An 18199-nucleotide genomic window follows, 5' to 3' on the forward strand; every position below is an offset into this window, starting at 1 on the left:
CATAGAGTGCTTTCTTTAACCTGCAAACGTGAGATTCTCTTCCATGAATCTCATATTTACGAACAAGAGCAAATGTTTTCTCATAATCTATGCCTTCCTTTTGGGAAAAACCACGAGCTACAAATCTAGCCTTATATTTCTCAATACTTTCATCAGTGGTATGTTTGATTTTAAACAACCATTTAGAGGATATGACAGACTTACCTTTAGGTCTAGGGACAATGTCCCAAACATCATTCTTGATGATGGAATGGTATTCTTCATCCATGGCTAACTTCCATGCTTGCTGCTTCATAGCTTCTTCTACATTGGATGGTTTGGTCTCAATGATGTTACACATCAATGCAATATAGTTGGAGAACTTCTTAGGTCTCCTACTTTCTCTGAAGGTGCCTTTGGGAGCTGCGAACTTTTTTGCTTCTGGAATAGTGTTTTTAACCCAAAGTGGTCTCTTCTTGCTAACCACAATGTCTCTGGGCCCATCAGTTGGATAGATGGGCTCAGGTGGATCATTATGTTCTATAGGTTCTGGAGTCTCAATAGACTCCCTTTGAATCTCAGGGTTAGTATCAACATCCATATTTTGATTTTCATTTAGTTCTTTATCAATGTCAACCAAAGAACCCTTAGATCTTTTAAGAGCAATATTTTTTCAAAAGTAACATCTCTACTTACCTCAATATACCTCTAACTTGGAATGTAGATTCTAAAGGCTTTGGAAGATTCACTGTATCCAACAAGGATACCGTTCTTCCCGGATGGCTCCAACTTGGTTCTCTTTTCCTTAGGTACATGAACATATATAGGGCTTCTGAAGATCCTTAAGTGGCTGATGTCAGGTTTGATTCTTGTGAAGGCTTCTTCGGGAGTCATGTTCTTTAATACACAGTGAGGGCATCTATTCTGAATGTATACTGTAGTTTTAGATGCCTCAGCCCATAAGAAAGTCTGTAGATCGTGATCGTGAATCATAGCCTTTGCTACTTCAGCAATGGATCTGTTCTTTCTTTTAGGAACCCCATTTTGTTGAGGGTTGTAAGGAACACATAACTCTCTCTTAATTCTCGTCTCAACACAAAAGTCATGAAAACTACTCGAGGTGTACTCACCTCCATTGTCAGACCTTAATACTTTAATTCTTTTCCTAGATAGATTTTCAACTAAGGCCTTAAATTCTTTAAACCTACTTAAGACTTCATCAGATTCTTTAGACTTTAGAAAGTAAATCTAAGTCTTCCTAGAAAAACCATCTATGAAGATTACATAATATAAGAATCCACTAGGTGAAGCAACTGACATAGGTCCACATAAATCAAAATGAACAAGTGCTAGTTTTTCTTTAGCCCCTCTTTCACTTTTACGAAATGGACTTTTAGTGTTTTTACCCATAGCACAACCTTTGCAAGTATTATGATGAAATTGACTAAGTTTAGGCATACCTTTAACCATTTTCTCAAGTGAAGGGAGAGCTTGGAAATGTAGATGACCAAGTCTTCTATGCCATAGCTCACTAGACCCGGGAGCCTCATGAATGAAAGCTTGAATAGGATGAGCTGAAAGCTTGTATAAGCTCTCATATCTATTACCAATGACACTAGCTGATTTGATGCTAGATTTCTTAGGCCATGCAAGGACTCTTCCCTCAGAAAATGCTACCTTATAACCTTTGTCTTCTAAAGCAGAAATAGAGATGAGATTTCTTTTGATTCCAGGTACAAACAAAATATCATTGAGATGAAGAGAAATACCAGAATCTAAGTTTAAAGAAGTAGTACTGAAACCTCTTACCGAATACCGAGCATCATCACCAATTACCACATGAAGATTAGACTCCTTCTCCACCAAGTCTTAGAGGTGCTCCCGATAGCCTGTGATGTGTTTAGATGCACCACTGTCGATCAACCATGTGTTGTTGTCTGTCGGCACATTGCTTGACAAGGCAGAAATGAAGAGGAAGTCTTCATTATCCTTCGATTCTGCAACTTCGTTTAGATTCGCTTCTCCTTGCTTGGGTTGATTTTGGCATTCCTTCGCATGGTGACCAAACTTGTCACATCTGAAGCAACGAATGTGTGATAGATCTCTCGGCTTCTTCCTTGAATCATAAGTAGCAGGAGGTCTGAAATCTCTATTCCTCTTGAAGTTGCTCTGAGCTGCAAGCATACGATGATCACTACCATGAGAGCTTCTAATTGCTCCTTTTGCAGCCAGCTGAGATTCTTTTTGGACACAATCTCCTCTCAATCGTTCAAATTGAGGAAGCTCGATCCTAGCACTGATTCCTTGTATGAAAGGTTCCCATGATGGAGGAAGACCGTTTAGAGCCATCATGGTTAGATCGCTGTCTTCAACTTCTTTCCCAATTGTAGAAAGCTGATCCTTTAGATCAGTAATCCTCATGAAGTAAGAGGCTATGGATTCACCTTTCTCCAACTTGACATGAGAGAGCTGCTGCTTCAAGGCTAAGATGCGGCTAGTGTTGTTGACCTCATACATCTTTTCAAGGTGCTGAACATCTCTCTAGCAGTCTTCTTCTTGGAGATGGATGACACAATATGATCCTTGGCAGAGTCAATTATCACTCTTTGTGCTTGGAAGTCCTTTTTCCAAGCTTTTTTTTTTCTTCACTATTAAGCTCAGCAGCATCCTTACTGACACAATCAGCAAGGTCATTCAAAGCCATCATTACTCTGATCTTCCATGATGTGAAGTTGGCAGCACCATCCAACCTATCTTCAGCTCTAAGGTAGGACGTCATGCTGATCGGAATAGCAAGATAAGTTGAGAGTGAATATGCCTGTTAAATCTGATCACAAGTATTACAAACCAAGCTCTGATACCATGTTAATCTTGTTAAAATTTTAGTGATCAGAATTAACACGTGTGTTTTACTGCCCAAATTGGGCCTACCCCATTTACAAGTTACATGAGTTTGGGCCCAGCCCAATTACATAATTGATCGCTCTAATTATCACAATATATTTTAAAGTTTAATTGCCCAAGGCAACATTAAAATTTAATCAGGTTAGAATCCGATTCTAGCTATATTTTTCAACAATGTTAAACATGAAGCCTTAGTAGAACCCAAATATTATTTCTCCTCTTTTCTATGCAGCCATTTCCACGAAGAGTTTTGGGTCTAATTTTAATCTCAACTTATGCTGCAGGAACTTGAGGTTCTTTAGAGTTATTTCAGCCTTGCAACACTAAAACCTAGTTTTTTTGGTTTAATTGAGTTTGGTGACTTCGATTCTTCACATCTTTTGATGTCTTTTTGACTTTTCGATAGTAATTGTGAAACACGTTTGTTGATTTAATGAGTCAATGCCAGAAATTAGCTCGCTATATCATATTTCATCTCTTGTTGCTGTGATTTTCCTAGTTGAATGTATTGTCTATATTCTCACAATTACTTTGCACAAGCAACAATTTCAGCTTTTATTCTACTTTGTGCTTTGTAAATTGGAATTGGCATGTATAAGATTTTGATTTTGATTTGGTACAAATTCAACATTTTGCAAGTATATTAGCATGGTTTATATTTGGGCTTGATTTTAATGCAGGGTGCCAAATCTAAGAATCTCATATAAAGGAGAGGGAATTGGTTCTGGAGAAACCCAAAATTTCCACTTTCTTGTGAGTTATACAAGCTTATGTCCTAAAAGAATAGTGAAAAGAAAGTTGTATGCTTCCAGTTGGTAAAGCAAATCAGAGATTTCAGGCATGGAATATAAACATACAGTCTGGGATGTTTTTGCTGCTAAGTTACTCTACAATGTGAGCCTGCTTTCTTGTTTTGAACAAGATGATAGAAATGTTGAAGTGGAAATTGGCAGCTCGCTGTTTTGTGGGAACCATTTTTTGTTTGGAGGCAAAACCATTATTGGTTTAGGTGGGAAATATTGATGTTTGGTCCACCATGATGGTGGATAAAATCTATCCTTATGCTGGTGTGTGATTTATGGGGGTGAGTATCCCATCAAAGGGCATCGTTGATGTGGTTGATTTTGTTCATATCTTCTCAATAGGCTGCCTAATTCCATAGCCTTGAGGAATATGTAGTTTCTCTGTTTGAAGAGCTTATTATTGTTGAGGATGACATATTTTCTGATTGAGATTATGTTTGGTTTTTGGGCGGATGACTTACATGTTGCAGCAGAAATATACTCTAGCAATGTAGGATCATACTATGGAACATGGTTGCTGGGTTTCATTTTGTTACCAGACTTGAAGGATGCAACTTTTTCTGTTGAATACTCATTACATATGAACAGATTGTATAATTGAGGGACCATATTGCTAGTCTGATCTATACAGTCACAGAATTTTACTGAGTTATTGCCCTCAGCCAAGGAGTTGGAGTTGTCCTCCTAGTAGATAGTCTTGATCTTCCTCTTACTGCTCGGACTGAATTATTGTATTGAAAACTGCAACTGTTTAAAAATAATGTAAAAGTTGCAGGGTGTGCCAATATAAAAGAAGAAAAGCAGTTGGCAAAGTCCACATTGAAGAACAACACAAGAGTCTACAAGTCCTTTATAGTGATTTGTATGTAATTTCTGATCATAACCTGTTAATGTGGATGCCATGATGCTAAGCATTCGGTATTTAATGCTACCAGCAATAATTATAGATAGCTTATTCTAAACTGACGAGTGTTTTGGTTGATGTTCTGGAATATTCAAATTTGATTGCTTGTCTTCATTGCTAGCGGATGATCTTCTATGAGCAGCATTTGCTAATGTTTAGTAACCATTTGTTAGGCAAATGGTTTTTAGTGTTAATGTATATGAGGGTAAATGCACCTATTATTGCAAAACCTAATTAAATATACTGTTGGGACAGTTTTATGACAATGTTTTTCTTGAGTCTTAATTTTGCGTACTGAAGAACATATTCAAATTTGGTTTCACCTGAAGACTTAAGATGCCTTTATTTTGCCCACAGTTCTAAACAAGTACACTGCTAATTGGAGTCTGCTTTTGAAACATTTTAACATACATGGGGGTTACCTTGCAAGTTTTAATTTTTGAAGTCCACTTGGAAAGAACAATGGAGGTTGGGTTCCAGTAAAATTGTTTGTGGAATGTGGGGACACACATTGTTGTGGGTGCAAATTTTTTTCCTGAATTATGCTGTAAATACAATGTGTTGAATTTGCAATGATGATTGTCTTCCCATACTTTTTAAGTGTCTTTTAGCATTTTTTTTCTTATAATTGACATTGAAAAAATGGGACGTCCCATCCAAGGGCCCCAAGTACCTGGGATATCCAGGTTATCATCGTAACTCCCAGGATGCATACCAATGTAATGCTGGTAGTTTCTAATGCATTTGAGTTTCCTCATTATCCTTTTTGTTACATGAAAAGTTACAATTGTGTTAATCTGTTCTAGATTCATTCCGAGTGGGTGACTTTTTTGCTTCCTCCTTGGAGATGCAAATGACCGACACCCAAGTTTATTTACGGGTTTGGAAGCATTTAATGCTATAGGAAGTACAGTTCAAAACATTTGCACTCTGCTGAAATGACACCAGACATTAGTGTTTATCTCTATTTAATGTAGTCCTTAAAACAACGCTTTTATTCTATACTTAGTATGCTTAGGTATATTATTTGTTATTGTTTTTTGATTTCTAAAACCTAGTCATTTTCTTCTAGTTTTTACATTGCGAACAGATCGGACCAATTTTCTGTTCTCTGCTCGTAATATTTTCATTTTTATCTGTCAATTAAAAAGAGGATATTCCGTGTTATCACCATATAAGATGGATATGTGATGGTATGCCGGTGTTTGTGTCTTTTTCTGTGAATGTACATTGTGGAACTCTTCCAGAAACCATTAGCATGTCATCCAGCATCCTTCAGATGCCGATGCTATAAAAACTGGGAATGTTAGCCATCTTTATTCTCTTGAATCCAAAACAATAATTCTTATCGTTGCAAGGATACATGTATATGCGCGTCAAATTTTGAAAACGTTTATTTGTGGAACTTGTCACAAGTCGGGTTCGCTGGATTAATTTTTTGTGTTTTGGATGTTCAGTTGGTTGGAAATACAGGATTACCTATAGTAAGCTATAATGGAATGAACTATAAGGTAAGGAATATTCAATGAAATAATAATATGGCCAGGTTGGGAGTAAACGGGTAGAGTAGGGAATAGATAATAAAGGGGTTAAATTATAGGGCCAAGTCAATGAACAAATGAATAAGTTTTAATGATGTCCACGAGACCACATCAGGAGCATCATTGTTAACATTTTTCAAGTTCGTTTCATTGTGGTCTCTCATGTGAATAGAAGTGGTTTGGAAAATATTAAATGAAGTAGAGGATGAGAAAAAGGGGTGAAAAGGTTAGGTGCGCAAATCAAATCATAAACATGTTAAAGTATTCAAACAAAGCAAAATAACCTTCTTTATACCTTCTTTCTTCACCTCCTCCGATTGGGAAGTTGCGTTTTTTTGTCTCCACTTGATTTGCTCCTTGATGTGAGGGATGTGGATTGCTCTCCAAAACACAAGAAGATGATAGGATTGATGATATTTGATGATGGCTGTGGCTAAAACTTGGGATAATAAGGGTGGGATGAATGATTTCTTGGCTCAAATGGACAACATGGCAATATGAAAATGATGGATGAATTGTGAAGGGAGGAGATTTCAATTTATAAATTGGAAGGGCCTAGAATGGATGGCTAGGATTGAAGGGAAATGGAGGGCTAGGATTAAATGTGAGAAGGATTTGAGGGGACAAGTGGGAGATCCAAGAGATTTGCCATAAAGACATTTTTTGTTTCCACATTTCTCAAGTACATGGGAAGAGGTCTCCAAGTACCTTGGGAAGAGAAGAAAGGGATTAAAAGTTCCTTGGGGGAGGACAAGGGGAAATTAAATTTTCCAAGAAAGAGAGGGCATTGGTAGAAAAAAGAACAAAAGAATTATAATTTCTTTGGGAAGAGACGGCATGAGGAGATTCAAGGAATTTGAAATTCTTTGGATAGACAAAAGTGTGTAGCATTTAAGGTTGGGAGGTGAGATGGAAAAGTCATTTATGGCAAAGAGTTGACCCATCCTTAATCATGGTGATTAAAAATGTGCAAAAGATTAAGGGGAGTGATTAAGTGAGATAATAGAGGATTGAAATGCAAGTGAGTGAATTATGAGGATGAGACATGAGGAGAGAGAATGAGTGGAGAAATTTAAAATTGGAGGGAAACGGTGATTATGATTAAGTTAGGATTAATTAGGCAAGTGTTGATTAAAAAACTGTTTGCGATGTGCGAAAAAAGGGGGGGAATGTGGATTGTGCATTGCTGTTTGCGCCTTGTAGAATGATGCATAGGGCGTGATTTCGATGTCTTTGCGATAAGAAACACGGTCTCTGCAAGAAAGGGCTAGAGCCAACTTGTCATTTTAGTAGATTAGCATTAATTAGGGGTAATAAATGAGGGGAAAACTCATTGGGGCACAAATGTTGATCGCATATTCGATGTTTGTGCCCAGGGATGAACGTTTGCATGACGGATCACCATTTGTGCAAGCGTAGGGGCGCATGTGCAGGTGTCGATTAAAGAAGCGACGTCTGTGATGTGCAGAAAAAGGGGAGGAATGTGGACTGTGCATCGTTGTTTGCGCCTTGTAGAATGACGCATAGGGCACGGTTTCAACGTCTTTGAGGGGAGAAACATAGTCTTCACAAGAAAGGGCTAGAGGGAAGAAAAGAATGGGTGAAAAAGATTTGAGGGGTATCCAAGGGATGTCCCAAGTCGTAGGAAGGGTGAAAGAGGGGGACGGGGGCTAGAAAGGAAATGGCTGACACAAATTGATTCATGGATGCAGGAGCATACACATCCTTGAGTTACATGAGAGATTGGTACATGAGGGGATTCCATAGGCCCATTTGAGGCACAAACCAACTTCACAGAGGTGACTTCGGTGGACTGAGATCCGAGGTTGAATGTCATAGATGCGGGTAGTATAGGTGCATATGTAGCGTGCTGGGAGTTCCACTGACCAACACGACTCACTATTCTGGGTGTACTAGGATTCGATGAGGTTGCTCCCACAGCCAATCAAGTTGTTGGAGGGGATGCAGACGATGGAGGAGACGAAGGAGAGGGAGGTAGAGGCAGAGAGGAGCACACGTGGAGGCAATACCTATCTAGACATAGGGACAGGTACATGTGCCGGTGGTAGCACCTCCAGTAAGGCCTTCACCAATATATGTAGGATGCCTTGCCAAAATCTGATGTAAATCCCCGATTTTTTGCCTTAGACAATTTAACCAACACTTTGCTTGCAACCTGTATGCTTGCTAGTTCAGTGTTACAGTTTGATTGTTTTGTTTCGATTAGTACCAAATATGTTTTGGATGCTTGTAAATGATCACTAAGATGTCTAGTCAAAGCTAAGAAGCAAATGCAATTCCTTTTTTGTATTTTCAGATGCATATATATGACCTCATGAGAAAAGTGCACCTACAACAGATAGACATTAATACAAATAATTAGCATGCAAACACAACTACAATCCTCTTATTCAATGTTGTTATAAAATGGACTAACTACAAAACTCTGATTATTATGCTCTACAAGCAAATTACAATGACTGATTTTCCCACTACCAATCCCTAACATAACAAGATTATGCCATGTCTAATGGTTGCGATTTGCTGCAATCTGATTACAAGCAAATAACATGAGAATTCAATGTAAAGAACCCGTCACAAGTTGCTGGATGATCTGTTGATGATGACACAAACCCCTGAAAATTATACCAGTAAATATGTAATGAAAACCCTGGGTAATATTGTACCAAAAATGATTAATACTACAGTAGCACTGAAGCGCGGGTACTATTCACGTCATTGTAGTAGCAGATCAATAACTTCATTTTTTCTTCTCCAATAAGCTCAACCTTGACTCTTGAATGAAGCCAATCCATGGGCAACCCTTCGGAAGATATTTCACAACCTCAGTTATGCCAATCAATGAGAGTTTTTGTTCTCAATTATCAAAGAAGTGCAAAAACCTTAGGTTTCTTCTCCAAGCGAGGAGCTCTCCAAACACACGTATAAAATGATCTAATGATCTCTCTTTCATTTCTTTTAGTGCCTTTTATATTCATCTCCAATTAGGTCAATTTCTCTTGAGGCCTTTTAAACTCATTAAAAATCATTAAATGCTTTTATAATTTCACTCAAGTCATTTAAATGACCACCTTTTTAAACGACACTTAAGTCATTAAATGGCCCTGATGCAATGAAAAAGGGATTAGTGACAATCACAATAAAATCATGTTAGTAAACTTTCAACTACAAACATAACATGAAGATAAATCCATTCAAAGCATATCAAGAAAGATTAGTAATAAAGCAAATAGGAAGATAAAGAACTAGATAACTCTAATACCTCTCCCTATGCTTGATGGTGTTGTCTCTTCCTTGTCCTTCTCTTCAAGATCTTGTGGCTACACGAAGTATGCCCTTAGCTAAGCACTCACACTGAGATGACAAATGAAGGTTTGAAGTGGTTGATGATTGTGGAGAGTGGAATGGGGATGCAAATGAAGTATAAGAGGTTAAATAGCAATTCCAACAAGTGGAAGAGCTAGAACCTAATACAATGGCTTCCTACAAAACATCCAAATTGTAAGTAACAATGATAATGCATGGATAACTCTTGTGTGTGTGTGTGTGTGAGAGCCACAACAATGAAGGAATGAGCTCTATTTATAGGGAAAATGGGCAAATGAAGGGCTGAGATTGAGTTGATTGATCCGGTTAGGATTGCTTGAGGAAGTGGTGATCCTCAATCCATGTGCTCCTCTTCAAGCCAATCACATGTTGACAAGTGTCAATATGAGAAGGCTTGAGTGGGGAGAGAAGAGGCATTAAATGCCTGAAGAGACATGAAGGTTACCCTAGGGGGTTTGGTTAAGGCGGAGTTAATGGATAATCCTATTATCCAAGGGATAAACTCTTGTGCAAAGGCTAAAGGATAACTATGGTCAAAGCATTGAATGCTTGAAGAGACCCATGAGTTAAATGGATGGTTAAGTTAGAGAGAAAGTCTTTGACCAAGGGTTACAAGTGGGTTAACCATTAATGGTTTGAGAAGACTTTGGAGGTTATCTTGTAGAAGGAATAAAACCTTTAATGGTTATTGAAGACTTTGCATGTTTTTGAGAAGTGACCCCTTCTTAAGGAATGTGCAAATGTTTAGGAGGGGATTAAGCTAATTAGAAGGGATTAGAAGAATCTAAAAGGTGTGTTAGTGAGCAAGTGGATTTTGTAGGAAAATGCAAGTGGGAAGGATTTTAGGATTTTTAATTGGAATTAATTTATTATATGGCTTTGGCTTTCGTTATGATGGCTCTCTCGTGCACTACTAGTTCGTTGGCCTAATGGGAAAGTTATAAGTTCCCGACTTTCTTCCTAGCCTTATTCCTATTGTTGAGGCTTCTATGTGGCCTGCATCTACTTCGTTGGGGGTGGGATATTTGCAAGCCCTCTAGGTCTTTTGTTGGGATCTCTGGTGATGGCCTCCCCAAGGTGTATCATGTTCCTGTTGTTGTTGATGGTCTTCCTAGTTTTGTTGGGGAAGGTGTTGTGATTACTCCTATTGCTATAGCTACTAATGTTGGGGAACCCTCTCCAAGGCCTTTTTTAATTGTTGGTGGGTGGAGCTTTACTCGTGTTGCTACTTTTGATACTGCTCAACCTCACAAGGGGAAAATCTCATCCTCTTGCTTGTGCCAAGACCTCTCCTGTTGTGGTTTGTGGTCAAGATGTGATGGAAAATGTGGATCTCTACCAACGTTGTGGGTCAATGTGTAGATTTGCTAGTCTTTGGCCTTCTCTCCTAGATCTTCATTGATGGGTGATGTATTCTTGGAAACCCTTAACATTGAGCTTTCCCTTGTGCTAAGGGTTTTCTTGTTGCTACTTTTGTTTCTTTTGTTGACCGTGATTTGATATTGAGCAAGCTATAGGATTTAGGTGTTCATTCCCTCTTGGTCAAACCTTGGACAACATCCTTTAACCCTCTTACTGAACCACTCAATGTGCATCTGGTGTGGGTTCGTCTTCCTAATCTTCCCCTTCATTTTTGGGAGAATTCTTATTTTGAGACCATTGGTAACTTTATTGGCCGCTTCTCGAAGGTTGATGATATCACCTCCTCCATGGGTCTTTCTACCTTTGCACACATTTTGATTGATATAGACATCTCCATACCTCTTCATGGGGATGTGGTTCTCATTGTTGGGGATAGGCCACGATCTCAATCACTGGATTATGAGGACCTCCCCTTTCAATGTCATCGTTGCTTCTCTATTGGTCACTTGGCCATTCATTGTTCTCTCCCACGTCGTAAAGGTGCTACTACTTGGTAGAAGGAGGCTAATGGTGATCACCTTACTATCCTGGCTTTCAATTCTTCCTTTGATGACTCTTCACAGTATGCTGATGATTCCTCCCAAGATGATGTTTTGCCTTTTGCTACTGGTATGGCCTCTTCTGGCCATATGGATACTACTTTGCTTCATGCTATTACTGTGGCCTCTATTGGTCGTATGGATACTACTTTGCCCCTTGCTGCTGGTGTGGCCCCCTCTAGCCTTGTGGACCATACTCCATCTGTAGCTCATGTTTTGCTCCAGCCTTTGGTGGATGATGTGTTGACTGGTCAACATTTTGCTCCTTGTGTTGGCAGTCTCACTAATGGGACTTCCCCTCTTGCTCCCCTTTGTGATGGTGTCCCAAATGATAGTATTTCTTGGATTGTTGTTCATCAACGAAGGAAATATTTTTCTTCCCTCTTCCCAAACTCTTCCTTGAGTTGTGGGTGAAATTTATACCCACTCTTGATGTGGGTTACTAATAAATTATGCAATAGATAATTATGGAAAAATGTATGTGCCCTAGGTATTGATGTTACAAATCTATGTTTAAAAATTTATAATTTAATCCTTCCTACAAATAAAATTATGATGTATCAAAGTAGCATTACTTTAAAAAAATATTGAACTAAATCAAAATTAGTTATTAAAAGTTACATTAAAAAATCACAAATGAATTCTTAAAATTAAAAAAATAAAATTGTAACCTATATATATAATCTAAAAAATCACTAGTTCATGTTATCTTCAAATTTTTAATGGTTTAGTTGCTTTAGGTGTCAAAAAGTGAAATTTGGTGAAAAATGTTGATTTCATTATCTCTCTTTGGCCAAAAATTGGGACACGCTACTATGGGATCACCTTGTCATAAATCCTAGTAGGTAGGAATATGGAGACTAACTCTCCATGATGAAGATGCCAACTACCATAGTGTCGCCAATTATGAGAAGACGTCTCAACTATGCATTGAAACATGTAACAAAGATAGAAACCAATTAATAACATATTTGAGCCCATAACACTTGGTAGGAAATACTCCCAAGGATAGGACTCCATGACGAAGATGTTGAATACTCCCACCAATTATGATATGTTGGCACTCTTTCCAATTTTATACACATAAAATTGTCCTCACTTAATTAAATAAATATTTTATTTATTTTTATTTTATCCTAATTCCTCTATTAATTAAATAGATATTATTATTTATTTAATTAATTCATTTAACTTTTTCCTCTATTATTTAAATAAGTAATTTTATTTATTTATTTAATTCACATAGCTTTTTCTTTCCTATAATTAAATAAATCATAATTTATTTAATAAAATCCCTTTCATTCCCTTTCTTCCATTTAATTTATCCCCTTCAACCTCCACCAATCACATTTAATCAACAAATGTGGGATAAATAACACTCATCTCTCCATCTCACTCTTTTATCCCAAATCCTTCCCAAAACTTGGATTTCCCATGAGGACTCCTATAAAGCCATTCTCTTTCTCACTTTTGAGTCTCTCCCTTCTTTGAAGATTGAATGTCTTAATGCCATTTTTAAAGCTTTTGCATACCTAATCTTTGGAAGAGCCATAGCAATCCTCACATTTTCAATCATTTTTATCAATCAACCAACTTCGTTCTCCCATAGCCTCTTGTGCATTGTGCTTGCAAAACTGAGGGCAAATCATTATCATGCAAGATCTTGGTAGATAAGAGAAAAAGATAATCAAGTATGTTTGTTTTATGTTTTGCATTTCTTGAGGAGGTGTTCTCTTGATATGACGTTGGACTCTTTAGGAATCTTTGCTTATGGTTGGGCGATAAGATTCAAGATTATTTTCCCAATATCACCATCATATGACATTACATGCTTACAGACCAAACAAAGCTCAATATGACTATGTTATAAATTACATTAGTAAGGGAGATAATCATGTAAATACTTTGATTATAAAAGGCAAGGAACCTAAATGTAATATCACCACACATAGAGGCATAATTACCCTTTGAGGTCCTAATTCTAAACCCGCTACACCAACTTCGTGATATAACCTTATAGAACATTTAGGGAAGACGCTCACACAAATTTTTATACTTGATCTTTTACGCCTATCTCCTGAGCATAAAGCTATCCTTGACAAAGTGCTTGCTACTGCTACAGTGACCACTGACTTGCAAGTAGATCAATTCCAAGCTATGGTGGGACATATCATCTCCCTCACACTCACACCTTCACAAAAAATGAAGATTCATCCATGCAACAACCACACAATGCACCCCTACACATTGAAGCTCTCATCCACAAAAGTTAAGATCGAGCAAGTTTTGATAGATGGAGGAGAAGGTCTCAATATTTGTACTTCAAAACTAATTACAAAATAAGCGTTCTCTAAAAATACAGTGGATCCGAAAAAAAAGATTACCATAAAGGCTTATGATGAAGAGGAACATTCATCCAAAGGGTTAGTCACATTGCCTATCAAGGTTGGGCATGTGGTTTGCCAAGTCCTTGATCTCCCTTTAACTTATAACATCTTCTTTGGAAGACCATGAATTCATGAGATGCAAGTTGTACCCTCTACATACCATCAATGCATCAAATTTCTGCACAATGGTGTTAAAATTACAATATCTGGGTTACCAACCCATTTTATGTTTTGCATTAATCTAAACCTTAGGAATGCATCCACAATTCCTAGCAATTGTGAAGTGCATCCTTCTCAAGCATATGTTGACCATGAATCCTTAAAAGCATCCACATCTAAATCCAAAGAGGCTGAGATCAAAATACATTGAAAAGAACAAGGAGTGGGAGAATATACTATGAGTCGTGCTCTTTGCATTGGAAAGCTACCTTTGTCTCCCCAACTTATGGAAAACCACAAATGATTGAAACCACATCATATACCACTACTATGGTCTGTAAACCAATAACTTTCATAAAATGGGGATCCTTGTATGATGAAATGGAAGAAGATCTCCTAGGTTGGTTGAATAGAGACGAAGACATGGAAAAAGGAACCAAATGAAAATTCATCTAAGTTAAGATGTCAGTTGAACAATATGAAAAAGGACTTAAGATAATGGAATGACATGGCTATGATGGTCACAATCCTCTTGGTTTACAAAAGCAAGGCATACTTGAACCAATACAACCTAATGGTGAACGTAGAGTTCCCGGTCTAGGTTATGATATGCAAAAAGGTAAGACCTTGAGTACTAAGGAAAACTCGAGTGAGGTAGGGAAGTCTAATGTAACACAAGGTGAAAAGGAAGGCACCATCAAAGACTATGATGATTTCATTGACATATATGACTATGACACTATTTGTACCCTTGATTCAGTTCACAATCTCGAGCCTAATCATAATCCTTTACCACTTGTTCACCCACAACTTATTGATTGGGACCAACAAGGTCCACCAATGTTAATAAACTTTCTCGAAGCACGAAGTGACTTACCCCTTGGGGATCATAGAGTTGATTTCACCATATAACTCAATAGCGTGGTTTACTTTGTAGGTATTCCAAGCCTTTCGGTTGCAAAATTGTAGAAAATGTAAATACGTCTTGTAGTGAAAAATGCTCAACACTATTAGACCCAACAAAAAATAAAAATAAAGGATGTACCTAAGGATGGAAGGCTTGACACACTTCCCCAAGCATCATATCATGAGAAGTCATCTATGTTGGTTAAAAAAACAATGCCAACAAATCTGGGTGCAAAAGAGAAACCAAAAGCATACATTTAGCAGAATCATTGACACTTGAAGAAAGAGTCACATTTATACAGTTTTTTAAGGAAAGAGGGGTTAAATTTGCTTTGTCCTATGTAGATATGTCAGGGCTTGATCCTAATTTAGTTATGCATCACTTGTCTTTTCCATTGGGGGCAAAATCTGTCAAGCAGAAATTGAGAAAATGTACACGCAATTTGCGCTATAGATAAATGCAAAATTACAAAAGTTGCTAGACATGGGATTCATAAAACCAGTTGACTATGAAGAGTGGATTTTAAATCTAGTGTCAGTTTCAAAACCCGATGGGAGTGTTTGTGTTTGCATATATTTTAGGGACTTAAACAAATTTTATTCTAAAGATGACTTCCCACTTCCAAATATTGACATAATAATGGATTTAGCAACAGGGAACATGATGTTATCCCTCATGGATGGTTTCTTGGATTATAATCAAATCAAAATTTCTCCTAAGGATCAGATCAAGGCAACATTCACTTGTCCTTGGGGAACTTTTTGTTGGAATGTCATGCCCTTCAGATTGAAGAATGCTAGAGCCACCTATCAACACGATGTTGGCATTTTGCATATAGATTGCATTAATGATATGTTGTCATTGATGTCAATTGAACCGATAATGGTATTCATGTTATTGCTGATATTGTTGTTTTTTATATTGGCTAGCAACTGGTAAGAAGAGCTTTGTGGAGGATGTTGTAAACAGGTATGCTAAGTTTGTGAGTTGAACCGGTAAACAGGTGTAAAGGGTTAAACCTTTCTATGCAATGTAACCGATAAACCCTATCAGTTGTTAAACCCTAACTGATCAAGTTTGTTGTTTTATTATCTGATGAGCGGTAATGATGGAGACACGTGTGATCATTGTATGAGGATAAGTTCAAATTGTTTTGGCGCATTTGTTTGTTGTCTAGGGAAGGAGCAAAGTGGATTGCATCTAATACACAACGCATGATGAGTTACAAAGTGCGATGAAGCGGTGAACATGAAGCGGTTGGAATTTTCTTGAGAAGAGATTGTTATGATTTCTAGCGGTCAAGATTGTACCGACTTGTTTGTAATCTTGATGATGAGAATTAGGTTTTTGTTGTGTTGCCGACCTAACTGATTTGTATTTAAGGTCGATGAAGTTGTTTGTAAAGGTTGTTGGCAAGATTGGCAAAAATCTGTTGAGTGTGTAGTTGCCTAACCGGTGAATGGATCTGCACTTTGAGTAAGACAGATTGAAGCCTAAAAGGATCCGATCAAGCAAATGTAGTGCTATTCAGATAGATAAAAAAAACCTGTTGTTTTTTAACAATTACAATAGAAGTGAAATCCCTTAACCGGGTAAGCTCTAACAAGCTTGGTTACTTATTAAATCCTCTAACAAGGTGGTCCATTAGCTTGGATTCTTAAATCCTCCAGCGAGGTTACTCCTAACAGGGTACTGTGCTTTTCATCAAGGCATATTTGTAAATCCCTTAATTGGGCGATTCCTAATCGGAATTAGTTCTTAACATGACTTATTGTAAAGCTTTAACAAGCTTGGCTACTAACAGGGCGAACTTCAAAAGAGTTCAGATAGCTATCCTTGTGAGTCTTATCTCACTGTGGTTTTTACCTATTTGGGTTTTCCACATATAAACATTTGTGTCAAGTGGTGAATGTTTTTGTGGTTATGATCTTATTTGTTGATTTGATTAACTTCTGATAAGGCATGATAACTGGAAGCATTGAGAGATGAATATGTTGAGATATGATTAAGCATTGTTGATGTTTACAAGATTGAAGTTGTTTACTGTTAAGTTGTTATAACAGTCAAACCGGTTGATGTCAAGTATTCTTATGAATATTGATCTTGACTAAGATATGTTTACTTTGTGTGGTTGAATTTGAGTTTGGGAACTTTGTATCAGTTTTTCAGTATACTGATTCACGCCCCCCCCCCCCCCCCCCTCTCAGTATTCTACTGGATACTTATTCTTTCATCATACCATCACATGAAATGACCAATATCTTTAATGACATGATGCATACATATTTGGAAGATTATGTGGATGATTTTCTTGGGAAACCCTACACTAGAGATAGACACTTGGAAATATTGGACAAGATCTTCACACGATTAGAGCAATATAAGGTGTGATTGAATCCAAAGAAATGTGTCTTCAAGGAAACCTTTAGGAAGATCCTCGAATACATTGTCTCATCTAAGGGAATTGAAGTTGACCCTGCCAAAGTTAAAGCCATACTTGAAATGCCTCCACGAAATAGTATTAGTCAACTTATATCATTGCAAGGAAAATTACAAATTTTTATCTATCGTTTTATATCACAACTTGCAAATAAATATCATCCTTTGTAGCACCTATTACATAAGAATGTTCCATTTAGATGGGATGACAAATGTGAGAAATCTTTTCAAAAGATCAAAGAATGCTTGATGTTACCACTAGTGTTAGTACCTTATATAGATGACACACCCTTACTCCTTTATATATCAACGACTACCACAACATTGGGGGCACCTTTGGCACAACATGATTCTAAAGGAAAACAATGTGCTATTGAGTATATCAGTCATACTCTTGTGGGATCTGACCTTAATTATATTCCTATTGAAAGAGTGTGCCTTGTTGTAGTTTTTGCCTCATAGAAGCTACGACATTACATGCTTACACATCAAACAAAGGTCATTTCTAAGATCAATCCTCTTAAGTACCTTTTGAATAAAGCAACTCTAACAAGACGACTGGCTAAATGGGTCATAATTCTTAGTGAATTCGACATTCAATGTGGAAACAAAAGCAATAAAAGGATAAGCTATAGCGGATCAACCTGTTGATGCTCCTATGATAGATGATCGTCCCCTTATCACAGAGTTACTTGATGAATCAATACTTAACATGGAATCTACACATCTTTGGAACTTATATTTGATGGCTCCTACACACAAGGTGGTTCTGGCACTGGCATTCTCTTTGTCACACCGCAAGGGGATTGTATACCTAAATCTTACAAGATACATTCTCCATGTACCAACAACATTGCAAAATATGAA

General features: G+C 37.5%; 1 protein-coding gene across 2 annotated transcripts in view; it reads left to right on the forward strand.

Annotated features, from left to right (window-relative positions):
- LOC131076720 (regulator of nonsense transcripts UPF3) overlaps positions 1-4648 on the forward strand; it is a 40833-nt gene extending 36185 nt beyond the window's left edge. For both annotated transcript variants that reach the window (XM_058014029.2, XM_058014028.2), the window contains one exon: positions 3564-4648. In XM_058014029.2, the coding sequence (XP_057870012.1) occupies positions 3564-3590 (27 nt within the window). In that variant the 3' untranslated portion in view covers positions 3591-4648. The remainder of the gene's footprint in view (positions 1-3563) is intronic.
- Positions 4649-18199: the final 13551 nt, after the last annotated feature.

Source organism: Cryptomeria japonica, chromosome 10, assembly GCF_030272615.1.
Source record: "Cryptomeria japonica chromosome 10, Sugi_1.0, whole genome shotgun sequence".
Classification (NCBI taxonomy): Eukaryota; Viridiplantae; Streptophyta; class Pinopsida; order Cupressales; family Cupressaceae; genus Cryptomeria; species Cryptomeria japonica.